The 23,598-nt window shown below is 43.1% G+C and overlaps 1 protein-coding gene across 33 annotated transcripts in view; it reads left to right on the top strand.

Annotated features, from left to right (window-relative positions):
• GRIP1 (glutamate receptor interacting protein 1) overlaps window positions 1–23,598 on the top strand; it is a 598,510-nt gene that overhangs the window by 512,187 nt on the left and 62,725 nt on the right. For 10 of the 33 annotated variants that reach the window (XM_070271875.1, XM_070271871.1, XM_070271867.1 and 7 more), the window contains 4 exons: window positions 5,645–5,800; window positions 6,464–6,619; window positions 16,356–16,542; window positions 17,141–17,286. In XM_070271875.1, coding sequence (XP_070127976.1) covers window positions 5,645–5,800; window positions 6,464–6,619; window positions 16,356–16,542; window positions 17,141–17,286 — 645 coding nt within the window. The remainder of the gene's footprint in view (window positions 1–5,644; window positions 5,801–6,463; window positions 6,620–16,355; window positions 16,543–17,140; window positions 17,287–23,598) is intronic. The other 23 variants (XM_070271886.1, XM_070271881.1, XM_070271870.1 and 20 more) reach the window with 3 other exon arrangements.

Here is a 23,598-nt window from a genome sequence, read left to right as displayed (position 1 = left end):
TAAAACTTTCACTTTTTTTTTTTTTTTTTTTTTGCTGAGGAAGATTAGTCCTGAGGTAACATCTGTGCCAGTCTTCCTATACTTTGTATGTGGGCCACCACCACAGCATGGCTTGACAAGGGGTGTCTGTCTGCACCTGGGATCTGAACCAGTGAACCCAGGCCACTGAAGGGGAGTGCGTGAAACTTTAACCACTCAGTCCCAGGGGCTGGCTCCTCACTTTTTTTAATAGTTATAAAGTATGTATTAATAGCAAACCCTTCAAATATCTGGGGGTAAAAAAACCAGTTGTAGGAAGGGTTGACTTTCTCTATGTTTTGTCTGTTTGCCAGAGTAGTTTTTTCTTAGGATGGAGAAAACCTTTCTGAACAAATAGCTTTGCTGAGAGTCAGGATATTTGACCACGTGTATTCAGTAGCAAGTGTCAGCTGAGGGAATCTGCGTGTCCACTGTCTTTGAGCTCACAGATGTGCTTGCTGAGTACATAATTATATACCATGCACCTAGGCATCTTTAAACAAAACCTGGTACACGAAAAAGGACTTTGAGCCCGAAATCAAATGAAGAGAGACTCTCCGTGGGGTCTTTTTTCCAACCCCTCCTCCCTCCTTTTCCTTAAGCCAAACGCCCTCCCTTATCCCTTGAAATCGATTCCTTGAAGCCTCAGCAGTGCAGTCAGGGGCCCTGGAGAAGAACTTGCTGTACGTTTAGAGAAAGAGAACAATCTTCTCTGGCGTCGAGATTTTGCTGATAAGGCGGTATTTGTATTGTGTGTCTCCCATCTTCTAAAACACATTGCACTTTCCCACAGTTTGGGGAAAAAAAGGAGGGACAGATAATTCTCATACTGAGAGAGTCAGCTGGATGCACCTTTTTTAATTAAATGGAGCTTAGACGGCCTCAGAGCTAATGAAAATCTCTGGTACAGCATTACCTTTATCAGATTTTAATTTTACACATTCGAGGAGAGCACTGATGCAGCCTGGGCAGGTTATGAAAAGAAATTCTGCCTCATTTGAATAGAAATGATAAGGCGCTCCAGGAGGGAGCAGGTCATGGGCGTGCGCACCGTTCCCACAGCCCCCCACACATGCTGGCTGAGGCGAGACTCCTAAACCTGTAAGTTTTCTTCTAGATTAATCTGAAGTCATCACTGGATCTGCAGTGCAGTTGGTGTAGGCAGGCACACTGTGTGGTGCCTTTTCAGCATCAGATTTTGCATAGTAAATTCTGGTATCAGTGAATCAGAAATGTGCAACAGACCCTTTAAAAATGCCATCGTCTTTGGCAACCTCATTCCCCCCCCTTTTATTTGCCCTGTATACAAATCATAAATAGTTCAAATAGTTTCCAACTCATGAAGTATTGAATATTTTTACCTGCCAAGAGAATTTGAGGAGATGAATTTGTGTACTGAAATGTGTGGAGACCAAGAACAAATTCTTTTTTCTTCACTGTGGAAAACCTGATGTCGTTTGTGATTTTCCGGGGAGTTGGGGGCTCGTGATTTAAGTAATTCTGGTTTCCACTTCTGACACTATCATCCACTTTTGCTGAAAATTTTCACCTTCTTCCTTGTCTGGCATACAGGAGTAACCCTGCATTTGACGTTAAAGTCAGACTTGCATGTCCAAGAGGAAATAAATAGTGGCTCCTCAGCATAATTAATTATACTCTAAGAAGGGAAAAAAATACCAAAAGATTTTATGGTGTTTGTAATTCTCAAACTTCTGTTGTTATATGTAGTGGAACTATCTTACATAGTTTACACTTTTTCCACAGAAAGTTCTGGTCATTTTTCCAAGATTTCTGACGCCTGAACAGCGTCTCTCTCAGCCCATGGGTGGGTGGAGATACACCATTTCCTGAATTTTGCTTAGCAACAAAGCATTCACCACAGTGTTTTCAGGGAAAGACAGAAATGGGTACATCCTCTGGGAATAAGAGATTCACCGTGCCTTTTGCTGGTAAATAGCAGCATTAAAAAAACCAACAAGAATGAGTTTTCAACGAGCTTAGAAATTGTTCCCACTGAAGGTCTTTGGGAGACATAATCAAATTGAAGGAAACTGAGACTTTGGAAAAGAAAATGGGAGCAGAAGCACGAGTTTTGATACAGTCAGCCCGGGAGGACGTCATTGTGAGCTCCGGGGGCAACCTGCAGAATAGCGGGTGTCTGCGCCCTGGGACCTCCTGGACTGGGCAGGAGATACAGGGAGGGCAGAGATCACACAGCACTTCCCTCCGTGTCAGGTGCCTCTTAAGACTTCATCACTTCAGCAGTGATGGAATGTTGGGAAAAGCATTACATTTTATCTTCCTGTTTGTTTATCTGTAGCAAAGGCTCAGGAACTCCAGTAGGAGGCAGTGTAGCGTGGTGGCTGGTCAGGTGGTGGGGGGGGACTCTAGAGTCAGACTTCCAGAGCTTCAGTTGTGGCTTCACCACTTGGGGCCTTAAGCAAGTCATCCAACTTCCTGTACCTCAGTTTCTTCATCTGTAAAAGGGGCGTTATATTAATACCTACCTCCTCGGTATACTTAGAGCATTATCTGAGCTAGTCCGTGAAAAAACATTTAGCACAGTGTCTGGTGTGTAGCAAGTACTCAGTAAAAGTTGGCTGTTATTATGGGAACCGTTAAATGAGAAAATGCACTGTGCGTGTTCTTCACAAAGTGAAAGAGTGTGCCAACAATGTAACAGCTTATTTTTACCCCCTGAAATACTTGCCTAATATGTGAGTATGAGTACACTGCCATAAACCGAATAGATTTGGAGTGTACATTCAAAATAGGCAGTAGCCGTCTTCTCTGGCTGACGTTATTTGTTGAAGGCCTTTTGTGTTCAGTATCCATGGCGTGCAATTTTGTGCATTATCGTATATCATTTTTGTCTCAATTTTTTCATACGTATGAAGACTTAGTCCCCAGTGATAGATCGAAGTCCAGGTAAAGGTGATGACCGGCATTTCACCTGCCTGCAATCATTGGCACAGTGCTGGGCACACAACCAGTGGGCAATAATATCTTCTTTATCAATTTGTTGATTGGGTTTGACAGTCCTAAAAACTGTCCCAATAATTTTCAAAGCCCTCCATAAAGAACTCGGTCCGAAAGTGAGTGTAGAATTCTGACGCCCACTCACTGTACTTCGTTTGAAATGTGGACAGTCCTTTGTAAAGAGTGCAGTAGAGCGGCTGTGGGAGTACATTAGCCAGAACCAGTAATGACTGCATCTTGCTGAAAAGTCTTCTTGTCCGTCCTGAAGTAAAATGAGGATGCTAAAGAGAATCCGTTAGGGACTTCCCTTGCAACACTCTTTTATCACAAGGGAAATGCTGCTGCAGTGTGGACGTGGACACTGCGGCTAATATTCCTATTGGTTCATGCATTCTTTTATTCACTCGGTCATTCATCAGTCATTGTGTATTAGGCATCGTTCTAATGCGGTGATACATCTATGAGCAAGACAGCAAAGTAGATTCCTATTCTCATGGAATTCTAGTATAGAGAGACAAACATTAAAAATATATTAAATAAACAAAGCCATTTCAGACAGTAATAAGTGCTAGGAAGAATATAAAACAGTAATGGGATAGTGTGGGAGAAGGCAGCTACTTCAGCCATGGAAATTGACAACTTCTCTGAGGAGGTGGCACCTGAGCTGAGACCCGAATGATGAGAAGGAGCCAAGCATGCACACAACTGAGAGAAGAATATCAGAGGCAGAAAGAATAGCAAGTGCAAATGTCCTGAGGCAGGAAGGAGCCTGGCTTGTTCTAAGAACAGAGATAAGACTCGTGTGACTGAAACAGTCAATGATGAGGAAAGTGATAGGGCGTGAAGCTGGAGAGAGAATTATGGGTCGCTTTTGATTCTCTTTGTAATTGTAACCCATTGCAGTGGCTTAAGTGGGAGTGCCATAGTCTAACTATCTAGTTAAAGACCAGCCTAACTGTGTTGCCGATGCTGGAAGGTAGGTTGTAGGAGATGAATCGGGGAGCCACGGCTGAAGGTGTGGCAGTGGTCCAGGTGAAGGGAACTGTGGCTTGAAACTAGAGTAGTGATGAGATGGAACCCAAACCAGAAACAGCAGTGGGGTAGGAGGAAGCGCCACACACTTCAGGACCACAAAATCATGGTGGCTATGAAACTATTCTGCAAATTTCTGAGATAACTCTAAACATAAGTGTCCAATGTGTGGAATTTGTTGAGATACATCTCTTTCCTTTGAGAGAGACTTTATTTTTTGGCAAGTAGGTAGAATCAATACTGTTAATGATTACTCGTTTGTTTGCAGTCTTGTCCCAGCAGCATGCTAAGCACCGATGTGCGGCATTCTCACAGTCTTCCCGGGGCTAGCTGCTTTCATCATCTCCATTTGACATATGGGGAAACTGAGGCTCAGAGAGGCTGAGTAACTGGCCAAGGTCACACTGAGAGGAAGGGCTGGAGCCAGAAGGCAACCCAGTCAGCTCAGCCGCAGGATCTGGCCATGCTGGTGCTTCTGTTCCATGCGCTGTCTCGTTCCAGAAAGGCTGCCACGTACGTGGCCAATGGGGCTGATAGCACAGATGCTAAAAACTTAAGCCCTTATCTAAATGACCCTCCTTTAAATACTTAGGATATTTGACCTCCCTATGTGAATAAATACTGTTCAATAAAACACACGTCAGGCATCTAACATTAGCATCACAGCAGTGGAAGTTCATATGTTATTTTTAACTCTTTAAGACTGTTGAATGAAAAATTTCACATCAGACGTAGTAACAAACGTAATATTGCTCATCCTCCAGAACACAGGGTAGAAAATCAAATCTAAACAATATTGAAATTAGAATGAAAACACAATATGCGTCTTTTTTAATCAAAGAGGATGCCAAAATTTTAAAATAAACTTTATTAAAATTTTACGGCATCTTAAGGAAGCATAAGAACATGTGAAATATTTTAAGAATTAGCTATTTCTTTCAAATGTAAATACATTTTTTCAACAATACAAAAAAAATCGTAAAATATGTGAAGACGTTTATCTTCTCCCTATTAGGATACGGATAAGATTCTGATATTGATAGATGATTAGAGTGGTTTATTGTTGGAAAAAATCAAGTTCAAGTGAGGGATCCTAGTGTAATTAAAATGTCAAAGCAGTAAATTGTGGCGTGTGACTGGTAAGCCGCTTGAATGATGAGCCCACGTGATTTATTACTTCTGCTTTTCTTGTTCTCAAAACAAGTGCTGCTAACTAGCCAGGATTTGCAAATCTTTAATTACTAATTGTGTGCCATAGCTCTTTATGGAGTTGACTTTTTAAATTTAAAAAAAAAAACATGTTTTTAATCTCTGCTGTGAAGCACGGGGGAGATTAGAAATTGATTCAATAGTCATCTTAAAAGGGGAAAAAATGGGCTGGGGAATGACATGCATTATTCTTGGGAAGATGAAGAGTTTCCATCCCTGACGTTAATCATCTGTTTTGCTGACCACTGAGAAAAGGGCAAAGCCAGTAGATTTCTTTTTTATTTTTTGCAAGCAGCTTTCATTTTTGTTATACTTTTTATTTGTGCAATTCAGTTACTTTTTTCCTCTTTTTTGGTTCTTTGTTTGTTTGTTTTTCTTATTTCTCATCATCACTTCATATGGGCAGTGAAAATTCAGAGGAGCGACAGGCAACTTACGTGGGACTCCTGGGCCAGCAGCCACTGCAGCCTTCACGCCTGCCATCACTATAACACGTTCCACCCTGCCCGTGGCAGTGTGCCAGCCCTGCCGCTCCCGCCAGCGCCTCCTCCAAACAGCCCTCGTAATGTTCCAGCCTTTCTCCTCCTGGCCTTTTATTTAATTTGTGTTCTTCTTGCTTCTTCCTCATTTAATTCACACCGTATTTGCCTTCATGGTTGTTGTGTGCTTTTTTTATAGTAGCAACTTATCATTTCTGACATCTCCTAAGTCTTTCTCTTTTCCATCAGAAAGCGTTTGTCGTTAGGAAAGGATGTAAATGTTCAGAATGCTTTATATGTGGTCAGGAAATAACAGTTCAGAATATTACACAGAGTGCAATGTTCTCAGATCTTCTTTGTGTATGTGGAATCACTTGTGCAATTCATGTCAGAAAATATTTATGAAAATGAGATTATGTATCCGATGCATCATGGTGTTGTTTACAGAGAAACCTGTTTTAATGTTGGGATTTTTTTTTTTTGTCTAAAGCAAAATTGATGGAGCCTGTCTGTGTTCTGTTGTGCACATGGGGAGCCTGCTGCTCCTCGGGCGTTGATGGGCTCTCGTAACTCAGGTTCCACAGCACTGTCTCTGTGGGCTCGGAGACCTGGTCTCTGTCTGGTTGGGGTACTTACTAGCCATTGCTGTGCATCACGTGTGTCTTTCTGGATTGTTACTGGTTGGCACGTGCAGAGGCTCACACCGCACCTAGAATGCTCTGTGCCAAGTCTCCACTCTCTTACAGCAGCTTTGGTGTCTTCATCCTTCTCTCCTACCTCCATGAGTGCATACAGCCTGAGTTCCCTGAACATGGGAACTTTACCTCGAAGCCTCTACTCCACTAGCCCACGTGGAACCATGATGAGGAGGAAGCTGAAAAAGAAAGACTTCAAAAGCTCACGTAAGTAAAACGTTAGCCAGTAATGCTGTTTGGCCTGGAGAAAACATGTGGGCTGCTTAGAGTCTTTGATATTCAGAAACCTATAGGAAGAATGTTTTACAGCGCCTAAAAGATCAGGTCATGCCAAGAGGCTCACAGCTCTGTGCCAAAGACCACCGAAGTGATGTCCAGTATCTGTGTGATGACCAGAGGGAATACAACTCAGACTGAAACGTTGGTTCATACTACCTTTGCCTACGACTTTTATTTGAAACTTTTTCTTGCTCTTTTGTTCTAATAAAATAACCAAAGATATGATTTTTCCTCTAAAACTTCTTCCTTATATTCTGGGTAGCTTTGGACGTAAAACCTTTGTTTTTAGTTTCTTACTCTAAAGTAATTTTTTGAAAACTATGTCCCCTTTTTGATAAATACAGTAATCTCTTGCATTGGTTTAAAATTATTGTAAATCTCGTGTTAAATTTTATTTCATGACCGTCCTCCCCCCCGACAAAAAGCAGTAATAAGTTTCAGCATGCCTTTTCAAACTGTATCTCCTTCCCCAAGATTCCAATACTTTCCCCAGGAACCTACCTCGTGGAGAGTCACTGCTCTAACATATTTCTGTTGCCCACTCCAGCCTTATGAAGACTGGAAGGATGCTCGTCTTTATAACGAGCATCCTAAAGTCTAAGAATTTCAGCTATGATTCTTGGAAATACAATCTTCTGGGACAGCAACATAGACTAGACAGGACTAGAAAGATGTGGCTGGCTACTTGCTTTTGGATAGCTGGTTGTACACAAAGAAAAAAAGGGTAATTGAATGCTTTAACAGGGAAGAAACACAAATCACTCTTAAATTTTTTTTTTCTGTTGGGGAAGATCATAATCTCTCAGCATAATCACATAAGTTTTGGAGTCAGAGAACACCTATCTTTCCAACCCAATCTAATCGTGGTTTAGAGAGTCTGAGTATTTCTTGTCCTATGTGTCCCTTTTGGTGGCTGTGCTTGTGATTCCTGTAAAGAAGCTCCAAGAAGATAGGGTCTCTTTCTTTGCTTACCATGAGAATACAATAAGCAACACCCTTAAGTTACCCAAATAAAACCAAAAAACCCAGATACTTCAAGGCTGGTAGTGAAGAGAGAAGGTTCTTGGGAGAAGGGGTAGTTGAACCTATTGGCTCTTCAGCTTATTTACTAGAGATTCATCTTTGCAGGTGAATCTGTCACCAATCCCACCAGTACCACCTCAGTATAGGAGGCTAGCTGTCACCATGCTGGGAAATGGTCTTTTCATGTTACAGGAACCTTAGGGCTTCCCAACAAAGAAAACCATTGCAAAAGATAGGGCCACCACTGTGGTGTATTCAAGATTCTGACTTGCATATCCTTTTAAATATAAGGAGATTCGTCATCTTTAGTGTATGTACATGACAGTAAATTTAAACTTAGGAAAATAGAAGGAAGGTTGAGTTTAGTTAAAATGAAAACAAGGAGTTTCTAGAATCTCATGTGTTTCTTAGCTGATGCTAAGGTAAATTATTTACTCTTGGAAGAAACTAGTTGAAGGCAGCATAGTGAACTGGTTACAAGCCTGGACCCTGGAGCCAGGCTGCCTGGGTTCCCATCCCAGCATCATTGCTTTCTAGCTGTAGGACCTCGAGCAAGTTTCTTAAGCTCTCTATGACTTGGTTTTCTTAGCTACAAAATGAGGATAATTATAGTATTTACTTCATTGGGTACTTGTGAAGATTCATGAGAATATATATATATATTCTTACCACCAAAAGGGACACACAGGACAAGAAATATACCATAGATTATGATGAGTATTTATACATCTATATCCGCATATACTCTTCACAATTATCCAATGATGTAACTGCTATAGGTCTATATATGTCTTTGTGTGTGTGTGTAGATGCACATATAAAATATGCTAGAACACCACCTGGTAAAAGTAAGCACTATCTAATTGTTAGCTATTTTGAATAATTTAAGTGTTAGCCATTATTATGCCTGAATCTGAATTGTCACATATGAAAATCTGTTGACGTTGCTCTCAGATTCGGGCATTTTTCACAGTGGTTACACTTTGGAGTAACACACAGACCTTGAGTCCTGCCTGTAACTCCTTCAGGGTTTGTGGTGGACATTCGTACGTGAAATTTTCTACATGGAATGGCTTCATGTGCAGCACTCATCATTGGCAGGAACAGGCTAACAGCCCTCAGCAGGGAAGAGCAATTAAAAGGAATTCATTAGTGTTTGTACTTCTGCTTCAATGGCTGAACATTTGTTTGTGCGAGACGAGACTTGCTGTGTTGATTAAGAACATTAGTGTCTACAAATAAATGATAATATGTTTGGCTATCTCAGGTTGATATTTACACATCTTGAATTTTGTAGTAGGGAGCAAAGCTGAGGCCACACTGTCACTGATGCCCGTAACCAGCTCAGCAACTCTCTCTTGTATCAGCACGTTATTCTCCAGCAGAGTAGAAATATAAACAGAAACCTGGTCCAAGAAGTTTCCAGCTATTTGTGTTTGCTGTAGACATTAGCCACCAGAGCACCACTGACCATACGCCTACCAGAATGTTTACAAATGGGTCTCGGGAGATCCTCTATTTTATATTTTAATCAAACAAGAAGGTTCAAAACTGCTATGAACTTTTATTCCCACTTCAGAAAGGCCTAAAAAAATGATAGTATTCCAAAATCAGAAAAAAAAAGTGAGGATTTAGTCTCCTTTTTTTTTTTTTGCTTTGGGTTGGTGTGGTCCCGTTACATGTAAAGGTTTTCCCAAATAACTGATAGTAAAAGTTTTATTGCCGCTCTCACTTTACCACGGTTTATTTCACTTTATTTATGTCTTTATTCTGTACCACCATTTGTTGCCCCTTTTCTCATACTTCTGTTTCTATAGCAACCAGGCCATTTGTATGGATGGTGAATCATGGCAAAGTCACAAATATAATAAAAAGTCTCTTTGCGCTATTGGTGATGAGCTGAGGCCAGAACCTGCAAAACAGGAAAAAAATGCTCACATATGTCTCTAGTACAAAGGAAGGACATGGCCAGAAGAGGATGAAATCTTCTCACAGAAATATTAAAACATTCTGTATCATGGACCCAAAGGGGAAATAGAAGTCTGTCATGACGTGGTACAAGGATTAAAACAGGAGAGGGCCGTGTTCGTTTCACAGGGAGAATGAGCACCTCTAGCGCTAGGCTTTGAGGAGTGTCACCGAGCCCTGGAGGGTGCAGAGGCATGTCCCAGAAGGCATGTTCTTGTCACCCCTTCTGGAGTCTTACTGACCTTTCCCCAACTGCCTGGGCTGCCCGTTTTCCTGCTGCCGAGGCCAATGCTCCTTCCAGAAGCCCGGCCCCCCTGTGATGGCAGTGTGATGGAGCGGTGGGTCTGGCCAGCTCCCCCTGCTGTCTGCTTCCCGCTCCTGGACACAGCCAGGGTAGAGACTGCCTGTTCCCGGTCCGCCTGAGCTGCAGCAAAGAGTAGAAGTCAGAACACATTCCCAGAATGGTCTTTGCCTCTTTTGTTGTCATCACTTACTACTAGGGAGGGCAACATTGAAAAGAGCCGAAAGGAAGAGAATGAGAAAACCTAACAACTTTTGCCCCTTCCACCGACCCCTGAAAAAAGAATGGAAGACAAAGGCAGCTGTTGGTAAGCTTTTCTAAGTGACCATGCACAGAGCCCTTGGAGCCCTCGCAGGGGTTAGCTTAAGATCTGCGCCTGCCCCCGTTTGGAGAAGGGAACTGTTGGCCGCCCCACTGTGCTCCTGAACCGGGTCACGTGGTACCCAATGTGTTGAGTCCACAGCAGGTCGACCCCGATGTGGAACAGTTTAGTGAAATGGAGGTCTTCAATTACAGGATCAAATAGTAACAAACACAGTGTATTAATAAATCTTGGAGCTCTTTTGTTCTCTATACTTTTGAAATGCATTTTATGTCTGACAGTAAACCTCACAGCCTTCTAAATTAAGAAAACGTTTGGCAGAGTTTTAAACTCTAGGAGTTAATGAGCTGTCCTGGGGTCCCCTCCCTTGCTTACACTAGGAAAGACAAGAATTTACAGAAACACAGGGTCATTTAACCTGAAGGGTTGTGAACAGAACCTTCCAAATGTGAACGGGAATGGGACAGAGCAGAAGGGGATCCTGGACACGACGTGCACACACCAGTTAGCAGAATTCAAACGCAGCATGTCAGCAATTTGGTCATGTCCATCTTCACCCGTGAGCGGAAGTGGGCACGCCTCAGGCCAGGGCTAGTGCCCTGCAGGACTGTTTGCTGCTGGAGAGAGAAGTCATCATACGGATTTTTAAACCACAGGGTTATAATTCATAAATCACCTTTATTTCCTTCTGCTGGTTGACCACATTAATGAAGCACGATAATCAAGCCCATCTTTTTCTCCTCCGAGTAATATTGGCTGTTTTCTCTTCTGACTCATCATCTTTCAATCTACAGTTCAGGTTTTTCATATCTAGTAATAATTTTCAAGACTTTAATATGTGTGAGTAATCAGTACATACAATTTTAAATGAGATTTTACTGTTTCAAAGAACAGATGCCAATATGTCAGAGGACTTTCAGAGTTAATTGTAAAATCCTAGATTATTTAATAATCCTATATTTATTACATAAATCATAACTTTATATAATTATAACACCAATGTTTAATACATTTTTAATCCTAAATTAAGTGTTCTAATGATTTCTATCACTTCAACTTGCCTCTAGGTAGAGTTTATAAATTTAGTGATTCCCACAGTTAAGTAGTTATTTGTTCTCAAAACCTTCTAGAGGATTAAATTCCTCAACTGTCTTCTCTGTTACAAAAAATATAGTAAGTCTCTCTTTTGAGAAGGTCTTCACTATGTCTAACCTAATCCCTCCTATTACTCTTAAATTGACCCATTGCTTCTTGACCTTTCTTAGTAGAGAGGGTACTCAGCTGACTTTGTTTCATAAACAGTTTATAACTCCAATTCAGTAGTCCAAAAATCTACACCAAATTGAGATTTCAAATGAAAAATAAAATTAATGTGAACCTATAGAAAAATTCACAGAAAGCATTCTTATGGAAGCCCAAAAAGCTTCACCTAGAACGTGGAGTGGAAGGAATCTGCCGAATAGGTGATGTAATATCGTATTCCCGCCTGCTAGGAGAACTCACTGGGAAGACCTCTGACTCTCCAGATCCTTACTGGAGGAAGTGGTGGCTGCTGGTGGTTTTGTGCCGCCAATAAAATGTGTGATCTGGAGATCAATCAAAGTACAGTTGACATCAACAAAGGCACACTAGGAAATGTGATCTGAACTAGCCTGTGATGCTCCATGTGTGGAACTCTGGAATTCCAGCCACCCCCTGTGAAAAGCTTAGGCTTGGAGGCTGCCTTCACCCCCACCGCAGGCCGCTCTAATCTCACTGACGTGAATCCTGCTGAGATGGAACAATGATGGTGCTTCTTCCGAAGACATTTTTCCTTACTCCTCCTCGACAAATGACCCACCTCACCATCCTCCGCCACACCAGCTGCAGTGCTGAAATGTTCCACGCCATAGAAAGACTGGGATCCGAAAGAATGACTTCTAGTTCCTTAACTCAGCAGAATCTACACGAAATGTTGCTTCCAAAAGGGAAAATGCAGATGATATCACAAAACTTGATTCATTCCTCATTCACTTAGCATTCCCTGAATGTTCCAGGCACTGGGATTTCAGAGATGAAAAGATCTGGTCCCAGTCTTTAGAGAACTAAGGGTCAAGTGGAGAGATAGGCAGGCAAATGAAAACCCCATAAATGCTGAAATAGGACCACGTCTTAGAAATGTGGAAATGTAGAAAAGTAAGTAACTGATTCTGCCTGGATTAGGCAGAGAAAGGGACAGTGAAAGCCCAGAGCAAGGACAAAGGGGCAGAGGACACAGTGTACGCATGGACGCCGAGGTGTGAGAGCAGGGCCGGAGCCTCACCATCCTCCGCCACACCAGCTGCAGTGCTGAAATGTTCCACGCCATAGAAAGACTGGGATCCGAAAGAATGACTTCTAGTTCCTTAACTCAGCAGAATCTACACGAAATGTTGCTTCCAAAAGGGAAAATGCAGATGATATCACAAAACTTGATTCATTCCTCATTCACTTAGCATTCCCTGAATGTTCCAGGCACTGGGATTTCAGAGATGAAAAGATCTGGTCCCAGTCTTTAGAGAACTAAGGGTCAAGTGGAGAGATAGGCAGGCAAATGAAAACCCCATAAATGCTGAAATAGGACCACGTCTTAGAAATGTGGAAATGTAGAAAAGTAAGTAACTGATTCTGCCTGGATTAGGCAGAGAAAGGGACAGTGAAAGCCCAGAGCAAGGACAAAGGGGCAGAGGACACAGTGTACGCATGGACGCAGAGGTGTGAGAGCAGGGCCGGAGCACGCAGCGCATGAGGAGAGCAAGAGGCACTGAGACTCCCCGGGCAGGAGGAGATGAACTCACGGAGGGGCCTGTGCGCTCTGCTAGAATTGAGGGTTTGCTTCTATAGGAAATAGGGCGCCACAGATAGAATCTTTAGAAAGATTTGAAACTAGGGGATGGCCTTTGCATATTAGAAAAGCCACTCTGGCAGCAATTTGGAGGCTGTTAGCATAAGACAAAAGGCAGGGACACTGGTTGGAAGTCTGTATAGTAGTCTGTGCTAGCAACAATGAGGCCCTACTCCAGGGGGTAGATACACTGGGACTTCATCACAAAGAGAAAGTTAATCTGGCAATAATATAGCAATATATATGGCAATAATAAGGAAGCATTGGGCATGAGAGGACCCAGAAACGTGTGTATTAGAGTAATTGAAATAAAAAGTAATGAAAGCCTGAATTAAGGTATTGACAGTAAGAAAGGAAAAGAGGATTTACACAAAATATATGTCAGTGGTCATCCTGAAAGAATTTAGCCATTGATTGAATTTGAGACAATGGGGAGTTGTGAGTCCAAGGCTATTTCAAGATTTCAAGCCTGAAGGACTATAAGCGTGAGGGTCCTGTTCATAGAAATAGGAGTGGCAATGAGAAAGAGGGTGATTAACTCAATTTTGAAAATGTCGAGTTTGAGGAGTCAGTGACACATCCTTGTGGATGAGATATCCATCAAATCAGGAAATTCAACACCGGAGCTTAGGAGAAACCAGAGAGGTAGATTTGAGAAGATCCATGCAGGGGTCATGTTTTAGAAGCGATGGAAATGAATGAGGGAAAGAACAAGAGTGAAAAAAAAGGCTTAGGACAGAACGGGGGCAACTCTGTTTGGAGTGCAGAGAGGCAAAGGAGCTGGGAGGGGCGGAAAAAGTACGAAACGAAGAACCAAGCTTCAGCAAAGCCATGAGAGCAATTTCAGAAAGAAGGATGGTTCCCGAAGCCGGCTGGGTGCTGTGGAGTGGTGAGAGTGGAGGAGGCCGTTGATTTGGCAATCAGGAAGTCATCAGTGAGTAGTTTCAGGAAAGGTTGTGGCGAGAAGCCAAATTTGAAGCCATTTTGGAATCAGTACAAGTCAGAAGGAGAGGTCAGAAAGCTGGAGGAGTGGGTAGGAAAGTTGGAAAAAGCAGCAAGAGAGAAGTTTTTATGGCACAAAAATCACAGAAAGAGTGGAAAGGGATAGAATCGAAAACACTGAAAGGAGGATTTAGCCTTTAAATGGAAGGAAGGATGCAGCCCCCTGAAGCAGGGAAAAGGGGAGAGAGAACAGACGCTGACACAGAGAAATCGAGGTTGAGAAGAATTTGTTTAAGGAACCCTTGCCAAGTGGTCGGACCCTTTCAGTCTTGTAGGAAATGAAGTAAAGTTTGACCCTGATAAGGGTAGAAATGTTTGAGATGGATCCTGTGAGAATCAAATAAGGTGCCAAAACATTACACAATGTAAGCTTCCAGGGGCCCAGAGAATAATGTGAATTTGTCATGACTTTCTCTAGCGCCCTTTAACAACTTACTAACAGTGGAGTTGACTGGGCATTACCAGTCAGAGCATTAGAGGGCAGAAATCACATGAGGTTTAAGAGTCTGATACTCACAGATGTGTCATAGAAGAGGTCACCAGGGGTCCATGATGGTACTGGTAAAAGGCAATGGATAAAGATAATCACTTTCAAACTGAGTTCACCAGATTCCCACTTGAGAGAGGAGGGGTCCTCTGGGGTCTCCCATTCCTACCTCAACTGCAATAGTTCTGTTTTTATCTGGAATGTAAAGCCATCCTTATATGCCTTCGTTTGAAGGAAGAAAAAATCTGCTGCTAAAAATATTGTTTGAAAACCACTAGACCAGGAGACAGTGAGAGGAAATGGGATAGAAGTCGTAAAGAGGAGAAAATTAGATCGTAAGGACTGGGAGAGATGGCTCATGAGGATCTGTGATCAACAAGGAGGATTCAGATACTGAGATCTTGGAGCTCTACCCGTTTTGAAGGAAGATGGGGTCCAGGATAGGGCTGTGCTGGTAGAGCTGAAGTAGGAGGAATTGCTGGTACCTGCGTTAAGAGAGCTGAAGAACCATAGAACCAATGCGTTAGCTTATCGCCCTGATGTCAAAGATGCTGAGGACAAGGAAAAGCTCACTTTAGAAGAGATCGATTAAGAGCCAAGTCCTGAAGTCAGTGAGGAACCGGAGGAGTTTTGTAAACGTCGAAAGCTATGAGTTTGAAGATGAGACAGAGCAGAAATAAGTACAGAATGTGGAACTTTAAATAGGAGTGGTTTGAGGTAAAAACAAAAAAACACTGAATATGGTGAGCAAGGAGTATTACAAACCCTTCCCTCTCCTGGCCCCATGCAGGGAGAGTGAAAGAAAATGCCTTCTGGCTGGAGAGTGTTTTGAGGTGTAAGCTGTCATCAGGTTTCAGTTAAATTAAGGGAGCCAGAGACCATTTTTGGAAGAAGTAACAGGGCAGCGTTGGACGCTGCAGACGGGAGCGCGCGCTCACAGAGCAGAGGCACGCAGGTCTCGGAGGCAGCGTGGAGAGAAGGGCGTCCAGGAGGCAGCAGCCCTTTCATGACCTGGGTTGGGGATCAGAACAAGACAGCGGTGTGTGCCTGGGCTTAGAAGAGGATCAGAGGAATGGATGGAACAAGAGATGACACAGTAGGCTGGGGACCCAAGGAAAAGAACAAGGGCTCAAGAAACCACGTTCGGGAGGAGGAGAAAGAGTATAAAGGACTCCATCACACCGACCTGTGCTAGATAGGTTGATGACCAGCACATCCTCACTACTCCAGGAGCCAGACTTTGATCATTTCTCCAAAGCTGAAGGGTAGGTTGTTTGTAAGAAGCTTAAAGCTCAGGCACAGTGGCTAAAGGGGAAAATTAGACCAGGTAACCCAGCCCCGTTTTTCCTAGATAGCAAAGAGATTAATGACTTACCAAGGTCAACTGGTTGCTTAGCCATGGAACCGGGACTAGAACCCAGGTACCCTCACCCCAAGGCCGTCCTCCTCCTATAGCTCCCACAACTGTCCCTGGTATGGAGGGGGCTGCACTGGTGTTGTAACAGAAATGTGACAAATACTGGGACATTCATTCATCTTGCTCAGCTCTAGCTAACTTTTTGCTAGAAAACCAAATGTTACCTCCCACCATTGCCGATGAGCTTTGTTTCAAAGACACGATCTGTTTCAGAAATGCTGGTATGTATTCCTGGTGCTTCTCCTACCTAAAGTCATTCTTTTCTGTGTGTGTTCCTCCAGTGTCTTTAGCCTCTAGCACGGTGGGCCTGGCTGGGCAGGTTGTTCACACAGAAACCACAGAGGTCGTGCTGACAGCAGACCCTGTCACAGGATTTGGGATCCAACTGCAGGGCAGTGTGTTCGCCACAGAGACACTCTCTTCCCCGCCTCTGATTTCCTATATCGAAGCTGACAGCCCGGCGGAGAGGTGAGCTGCTTTCTCTCACAGCCTCTTTTTCTGCTCTGCATTTCTCATGCTGGCTATCTTTGAATCGCTAATAAATTATGGAACAGCGCTCAATGCAGGAAATGCAAGACATAATGAACTCTCTGTTCTGACAATAAAATTTTATGTTCTTATCAGTTTTGAGAAGAATAATGAGCATGGATGCCTTTATCTGGCAGATTTTTGTCCATCGGGGACTAGAGGCTATGTTAATTAAAAAGGAAAAAAATCCATTAAAAAAAACTCTCTAAAGTTCAAACTTTAATAATTTCTCTGCCGTGGGGCAATGTACATTCATCATTACTAGATATTGGTTCAGATCAGATTATAACAATACCAGGGTGCTGAATTATTAATTACTTCCCTGGGATACTTCAAGACTCCCTTGCTGGCATTTGTAGCCCTGGAAATGCAAGAATTCAAGATGTTACAGTTGACCTATTACGATTCCCACAGCATTGAATAAACAAGACCAAATGGTTATGCTATGTTGCAAGGATCAAACAAGGTAGACTTGGTAACTTCAATCTAATGATTGTTTACTCCATCTACAACCCCTGACGTGTGGTTCTAAATTTAGATGTGGGGTGCTACAGATTGGAGACAGAGTGATGGCCATTAATGGAATTCCAACTGAAGACAGCACCTTCGAGGAAGCCAATCAGCTCCTCCGAGACTCTTCCATCACGAGCAAGGTCACTCTGGAAATCGAGTTTGATGTTGCAGGTATAATCATGTAATCGCGAGTCAGCGCAGATTCCGGGTGGACTGCCTGTGAATTATATGGGTTATGTGGCAGAAGGGGAAGGATTTTTTATATTCTGAACATGTTTTTGTTTAGGAGATTTGGGATGTCATTTTGATCAAGCATTGTTTTTGTATTATTCATTAAAACGTCACCACAAGAACAGTGGAAAATAAATGTGACAAAATGAAAAAGTAATAGCCACTATAAAGGTGATAAAAAAAAAAGCCATGTAGCCTTTATTCTTCCTGACTTTCCCCTATATGCTAGAGAAACAATATTCTTCAATCACATGGACAAGAAAAGCCTCTCTTGACCTTTCCCACTGCAAGGAACATATGAAAGTTTGGTGGGCAACGAGGAAAATTCATTAGGTAGATTTAATCAAGCCTAGTAGGTAAATATTCGCTCTCTAGTGTTAAAGAGGAATTGTACCAGACACTTGTGAAAAATGACCAGGAAGACCATTCAGGACTACTGTGAGAGAGATCACGACTTGCAGTATGGAAGAGAAATTGAACTCAACTCCAAAAACAGCAAGGGCAGCCGGGAATTTATAGCCAACGGGCAAGCTGAGGGTGAGGGAGTCCTTGGATGGAAAATTACTAAGAGGATCTTGATTAGATATCAAGGGTGGGGGATGAGGAATTTGATTATGTATTCAAGAATGGAGGGATTCTTGATCAACTAATTTAGCAGAATTCTCGCTAAAGCTAGGCTCAGCAGGCCAAACTCTAGGCCAAGGCCGAGGCCAAGGGCTAGTCAAGAACAGGACCCAGAGGAGGCTGATTTAAGTCTGGTCATGGAGAGAGTCCTTGTCAGTAGCTAACAGGTGTGCAGATTTTAGAGGTTGGTGCTGGTTCCCATTTAAGTAAATTGTCTTCCCACAGTGAAACGCTACCTCGCAGAGCCAATAACCGTTATCAATCAGGAAGGATGTGCCTCTGGACATAGAGATCACATTATCCCAACAAATATTTGCTGAGTGTTTGCTATGGGTCCGGTACTCTCCTGTATCATGGACCTTCAACCGTAGACAGGAAAGAAAAAAATCCTCGTCTTCATGAAGCTTTTATTAGTACAGAAAGTTAATTTTTAAATTAACCAATAAAATTTAGACAGTAATAAGTGCTCTGAGGAAAATAAAGCCAGAATGAGGGTTAGAGAATGACTGTGGGGAGCTGTTTTCATAGCATGACTCTCTAAGGAAGTGACATTGGAACAGACGTTTGAAGGTTGAGAAGGAGCCAGCAAGGGAGAATCAGGGAGGAGAGCATTCCAGGCAGAGCGAGCAGCCAGTGTTACAGACGAGCCAGAATAACCTGCTGGGTGGATTTGAGAAACAGCAGAAAGGGTTCTTCCTGCAGTGAGTAAGGGAGTAGGGGTGGGGATCGGATTGGGCTTAGGAGATGGGATGGGGGAGGTTGGAAGGGAGAGCTAGTTCAGTGCCTTGGTGAAGAATGTATATTATATTTCCAAGTGTGGTGAAAGCATGGAGCGTTTTATGGAGGGGAGCAAGGTAGCCTGATGAATACTTTAGAGAGATCCTTGTGAAATGAGAAGGGACAATAGCAGAAGCAGAAAACCAGATGGGAGGTTGTGGCAGTTGGACAGGTTAGGAATAATGGCGGCTTACACAACAAGGTGACAAATGTGAAAGTTAGGACATGGCTTGAAGCAGGACTAACAGAACCTGCTTATGGATTGAGTGTGGAAGATGAGAGAAAGGGAAGATTGTGGACAACTCCTGAGGTACAAGTTTCAGCAGTTGAGTCAATAGTGATGTCTTTAGCTGAGAGGAAGACTTGCAGAGTGGAAATTTGGGGATAACAAAAAGAGTTCTATTTTAGACATGAGTAGGTAAATCCACTGCCAATACTAGGAAAAAAAGGACAAGCAAGCTCATCCATTCTTTAATTCAGAAGACAAGTATCAATCACCAATTACTAAGTGCTAGGCACCATGATTTGTTCAGATCATTGAAAGAGGAAGTAGGATCAATATCTTCTAGGAAGGAGCTCAGGGCCAATTAGACAAGAGTGAGAACTGCTGAAAGATACGAATAGACTTACCGAATGTGTGTTACCGCTGGAATGCAAAGGGGACTGCAGGCGAGACGACCTGGAGCCTAGGACGAGGGTCTGGGCTAGAGAGCAGGACTGAAGAGGGACCACCATGTCCGTGATTGTTAAAGTCACTGGACTAAAGGAGAACCAGGGAAAGAGTGGCGACAAGAGGGGACTCTGCCTGAGGACTACCAAGATTTAAAGAGAAAGGGTGCTAGCAATGAGATAAGATGCTCTAGGACAAGGGGGAGGAGAACCAGAAAAGGTGGCATTTTGGAAGCCAAAGCCAGACTTTCAAGGCAAAAGTACTGGTCACTCGGGTAAAGGTGCTGCAGAGAATTCAAGTCATAAAAGGCGAGAAATGTCCACTGGATCGGACAATTCGGAAGAAAGACATTGCAGAGTCATTTCAGGGAATCGGGGCACGGAAACCAGACTGCAGTGAGCTGAGGAGGGAGGGAGGGTGGGGAAGTGCAGACAAGCTCTGCTTGATGTCTGCCAAGGAACCAGGTTTGGGAAGAGGATTTTGCAGAAAAATGCAGTGAATGGATGAAAGGGACTGGAGGCCGCCGTGGGCGCCTCTCTTCAGAATCTGCAGCATGGAGTTATGTACCCGGCGCTCTGTTTTATGTGGCCTTATCTTCTAATCAGTGGTCTTCAACCAAGGTCGGTTTTGGGACATTTGGCAATGTCAAGAAAGTTAGCTGTGGATGAAAGGAGATGGGACAACCGATGGGAGCAGGATTCAGAGTTCAGAGGGGTGTTATTTTGTTTTGCTGTTTTGTTTTCAGATTGAAGAGTTTTGAGCATGTTTGGAGCCTGAAATGAATGAGGGAGAAAAGAGATGATTGGTGGAATTGGGTCCCCAAAGGGATGAGGGGGAGGTTGTCTAGCACATAGGTAGATGACTAGTTTGAGAAAGTAGCAGACCTCTTCCTATGAGTTTGAAGAGAAGGATGTGAGACTATAAACACATTTTTAGCTATGTTTAGGAAGTTCATTTAAGAACTGTCAAGCAAGAGTGAAAGGGTCAGCATCTTGGGGAGTTGAAAAGAAGGATGAATGTTTAGGATAGCTAAGGGGAAGATGAGTGAGAAAACCAACCAGACTCATGTAAAGGGATTTTCAAGCTGAGTGAGGGCCGAGCAGAGTCCAGAGGCTCTAAGTGTATAGCAGCATCAACCTGCAGGGTCAAGTAGATTTTTGGCAAGGGACCTCAGGGCAGAGAAGTGGGTGATTAGATGGAGCCAGAGATTAAGATTTCCAGAGAAGGTTCAATGAAAGGAGAACTTAAGTCACAGAGGTTCAGATGGTTGCAAGGAGAGCAAGTGAATAATTATGATAGCATAAAAATTATCATGATAATATTTATCAAATGCTTACTCTCTGGCATGTCACTTTTCTAAGCACTGTGTGTGCATTCACTCACTTAATCCTTATAAAAACAATGGAGAAGGTTACTATTATTCTGACCCCAGAAAACTGGGGCCACGTAGTTAATGCCAGGGCTGGGATTTTAACCCAGGTGGTCTGGCCCCAAAGGCCACACTCTAACTGCTACACATACTGCCTGTGTTTGAAAGCATCTAGGTTGGAGAGGGATGGAGTCAATAAAGAATCAGCCCCAAAGACCAAGAGGAAAGGGAGAACTTAAGGAACTAGGAGCCTTCGGGAAGAACAATGGGTATAGTGAGAAAGCCGTTGAGGGAGCTCATGGTAGGCGATTGAGGTCCAGGTGGCATCTTAAAGCTCAGGATTTCAGAGAAGGTCAAGCAAGGCTTGGGGCCGTGAGTGGCTGAAGTGGAGTGGAGGCGAATGTCATTCTGCCAGAGGGCTGGGAATTGGGAGTGCAGTGGCATGGAGGGACCATCCAGGCAGTGAAATCTCTAAGAAGGAGGGTGCGCCTTGGAATGAGGAGGGGAGGATGAACAAGCTGCTCAGGACGTGCCCAGCACCGTCCCGTCAACGGATCTCAGCAGTAGTGTTTCCTCTGCCTTGGCAGCTGGTCCCCAACATGCTCGGCTGGTTTGCTCTCTTCATTCAGGTCTTTGCTTAAATGTCACTTGATCAGAGAAGCTTCTCTGACTACCTGTCACTCTCTGTCCCCTGCCCCAGATTTATGGTTCTTCTTAGCCCTTGTCAAGCTACGATGTCATATGGTATATTTATTTGAGTTTTTTTCTTGTCTTGTCCAGTAGGAAAATCTATGATGTCAGTGACTTTGTGCCTTTTTGTTCATGAATGTCCCCCTAGCACCCAAAATAGTGGTTGGAATACAGGAGGCTGTCAGCCAGTACTCGGTGAATGCGTGAATGAATGAAGTGCGGTTGGCTCTCCTGAAGGACTGGAATCAGGAACTTCAATTTGCATCAAGAACTGATTTCATACCCACTGTTTCTCTGGGGTTCCTGGCCCCTCAGTGCTGCTTGTTTCTGCACTTCTGCTCCGTTTGTCTCTGTTTTCTCTGACTTTTGGTTGTGCATGATAGTCTTATCTTTGCGAAAGTGCCCCGCCAGTACCAGCCACTTCCAATTTCTAATTCCCAAGAGAAAGAATCTAATTGGCCCAGTTTAGGTTTAGTATCTCCCCCTTCTAGACAGCGGTGGCCAAGCAGGAATCTGCTGGAAAGACCCTGTATGGATGAGTGAGCTGGCAGTGAGGGTATGGTTTTCAAAGAAGGCTGTTTAGCAGCCCCAGCATGTACTTACTACAATCACAGCGTATTAGTGGTGAGAGGACTCTTATAATCCAATACCTTCATTTATTTATAAGTGGGGAATCGGAGGTTCAGGTGGGGAAACTCAAGGTCATACTGCAAAGTGAACGGTAAACCCCAGGTCCACTGACTTGCACTCGTCTTCTCCATGTCATGTTACACTGCCTCCTCAAAGAGATGCTAGAGTTCCCAGCATGAAACAGCAGGATCCCTGAACCTCTGCCCTACTGACATTGTTTGTTGAGGGGAGGGGCCCATCCCGTGCCCTGGAGGATGGTGAGCAACATTTACTCAGTGCATTGCAGTAGTGGAATGGCCAGCACAATCTGACCTTCTCCGTAAGCAGTATCTAAATATTGACTTGTGCTATAAATGCATTTTTCTCTTGTGTCCTCAATATTTGTTCATTGTTTAATCCATACTTAATATATATATATATGTGTTTTAATGTTTGTTGATCGAGTACTTTAATATCTTACGTTTAAGCTCATAAAAAATAGAAACTATGTCAACTAAACCCAGTTTGTTCCGTACCAAGCTTGCTTGAATAAGGGACAGGAGAAAGGGACCTAAGGTGTTCTCCCTTGCCCATCATTGTTCCAGAAATCAACCTATTTCAAATGGATAGAAACTATGGAGAATAGGGCCAGGAAAAGTATGCTCCCATCCTGGCATTTCCTTCTCCCTTGCTCATGACAGACATCACTAATTGATGCCAGCATCTTCGTGCTGGGCCCAGACACAGAGTCAGAATCCTCAATAGTCAGTCATTACCAATCGACTGGAATCTATTGGAAACTGCTGGAATCAGAAAAATCTTTTAGAGCCAGCCTCATGGCCTAGTGGTTAAGTATGGCACACTCCACTTTGGCAGCCCTGGTTCAGTTCCCAGGCACGGAGCTACATCACTCGTCAGCACCCATGCTGTCACAGTGACCCACATACAAAACAGAGGAAGATTGGCATAGGTGTTAGCTCAGGGTGAATCTTCCTCAGCAAAAAAAAAAAAATCTTTTAGCCAGTTGAGAACTTGGAACATTGGTAGGAATCTCTGGACATGAACTATTTCAAGACTGTCCTGTCCTTCTGGATTGACTCCTAATTGTCTGGATATGAGCCATCCACTTCTAAAATTCTTCCTCAGGAATATGTTATACCCAGATATTAATTCCCAAACTATTGGGTCTCAGAGATAAGCTATCTCTATTTTATAAATATTTTAAACGACAGAGAGAGGGATTAAAATCTCAGCTTTGAATACACTGTTGCTTAAATCTGTCTCTTTAATGGGAACTGTGGTACAAACCACATTGTAGTAGCATTAATGGATTTTTTTTTAAAGCTGAAATTAAGCATAGCCCCGTCACTCTAATAAACAAAAGTTAAAATTTGTTTATATTTCTTTACCAACATCCTTTACCATACATATAATTATAAAGCTATAATCATAACATTTCAATACTGTCTTTTAAATACCGATCTACAATATCATGACTACTTGAAGTTTCTAC

Source organism: Equus caballus, chromosome 6, assembly GCF_041296265.1.
Source record: "Equus caballus isolate H_3958 breed thoroughbred chromosome 6, TB-T2T, whole genome shotgun sequence".
Taxonomy (NCBI): Eukaryota; Metazoa; Chordata; class Mammalia; order Perissodactyla; family Equidae; genus Equus; species Equus caballus.
The sequence above is the reverse complement of the archived record's forward strand: the minus strand, read 5'-3'. Positions and strand labels throughout refer to the sequence as shown.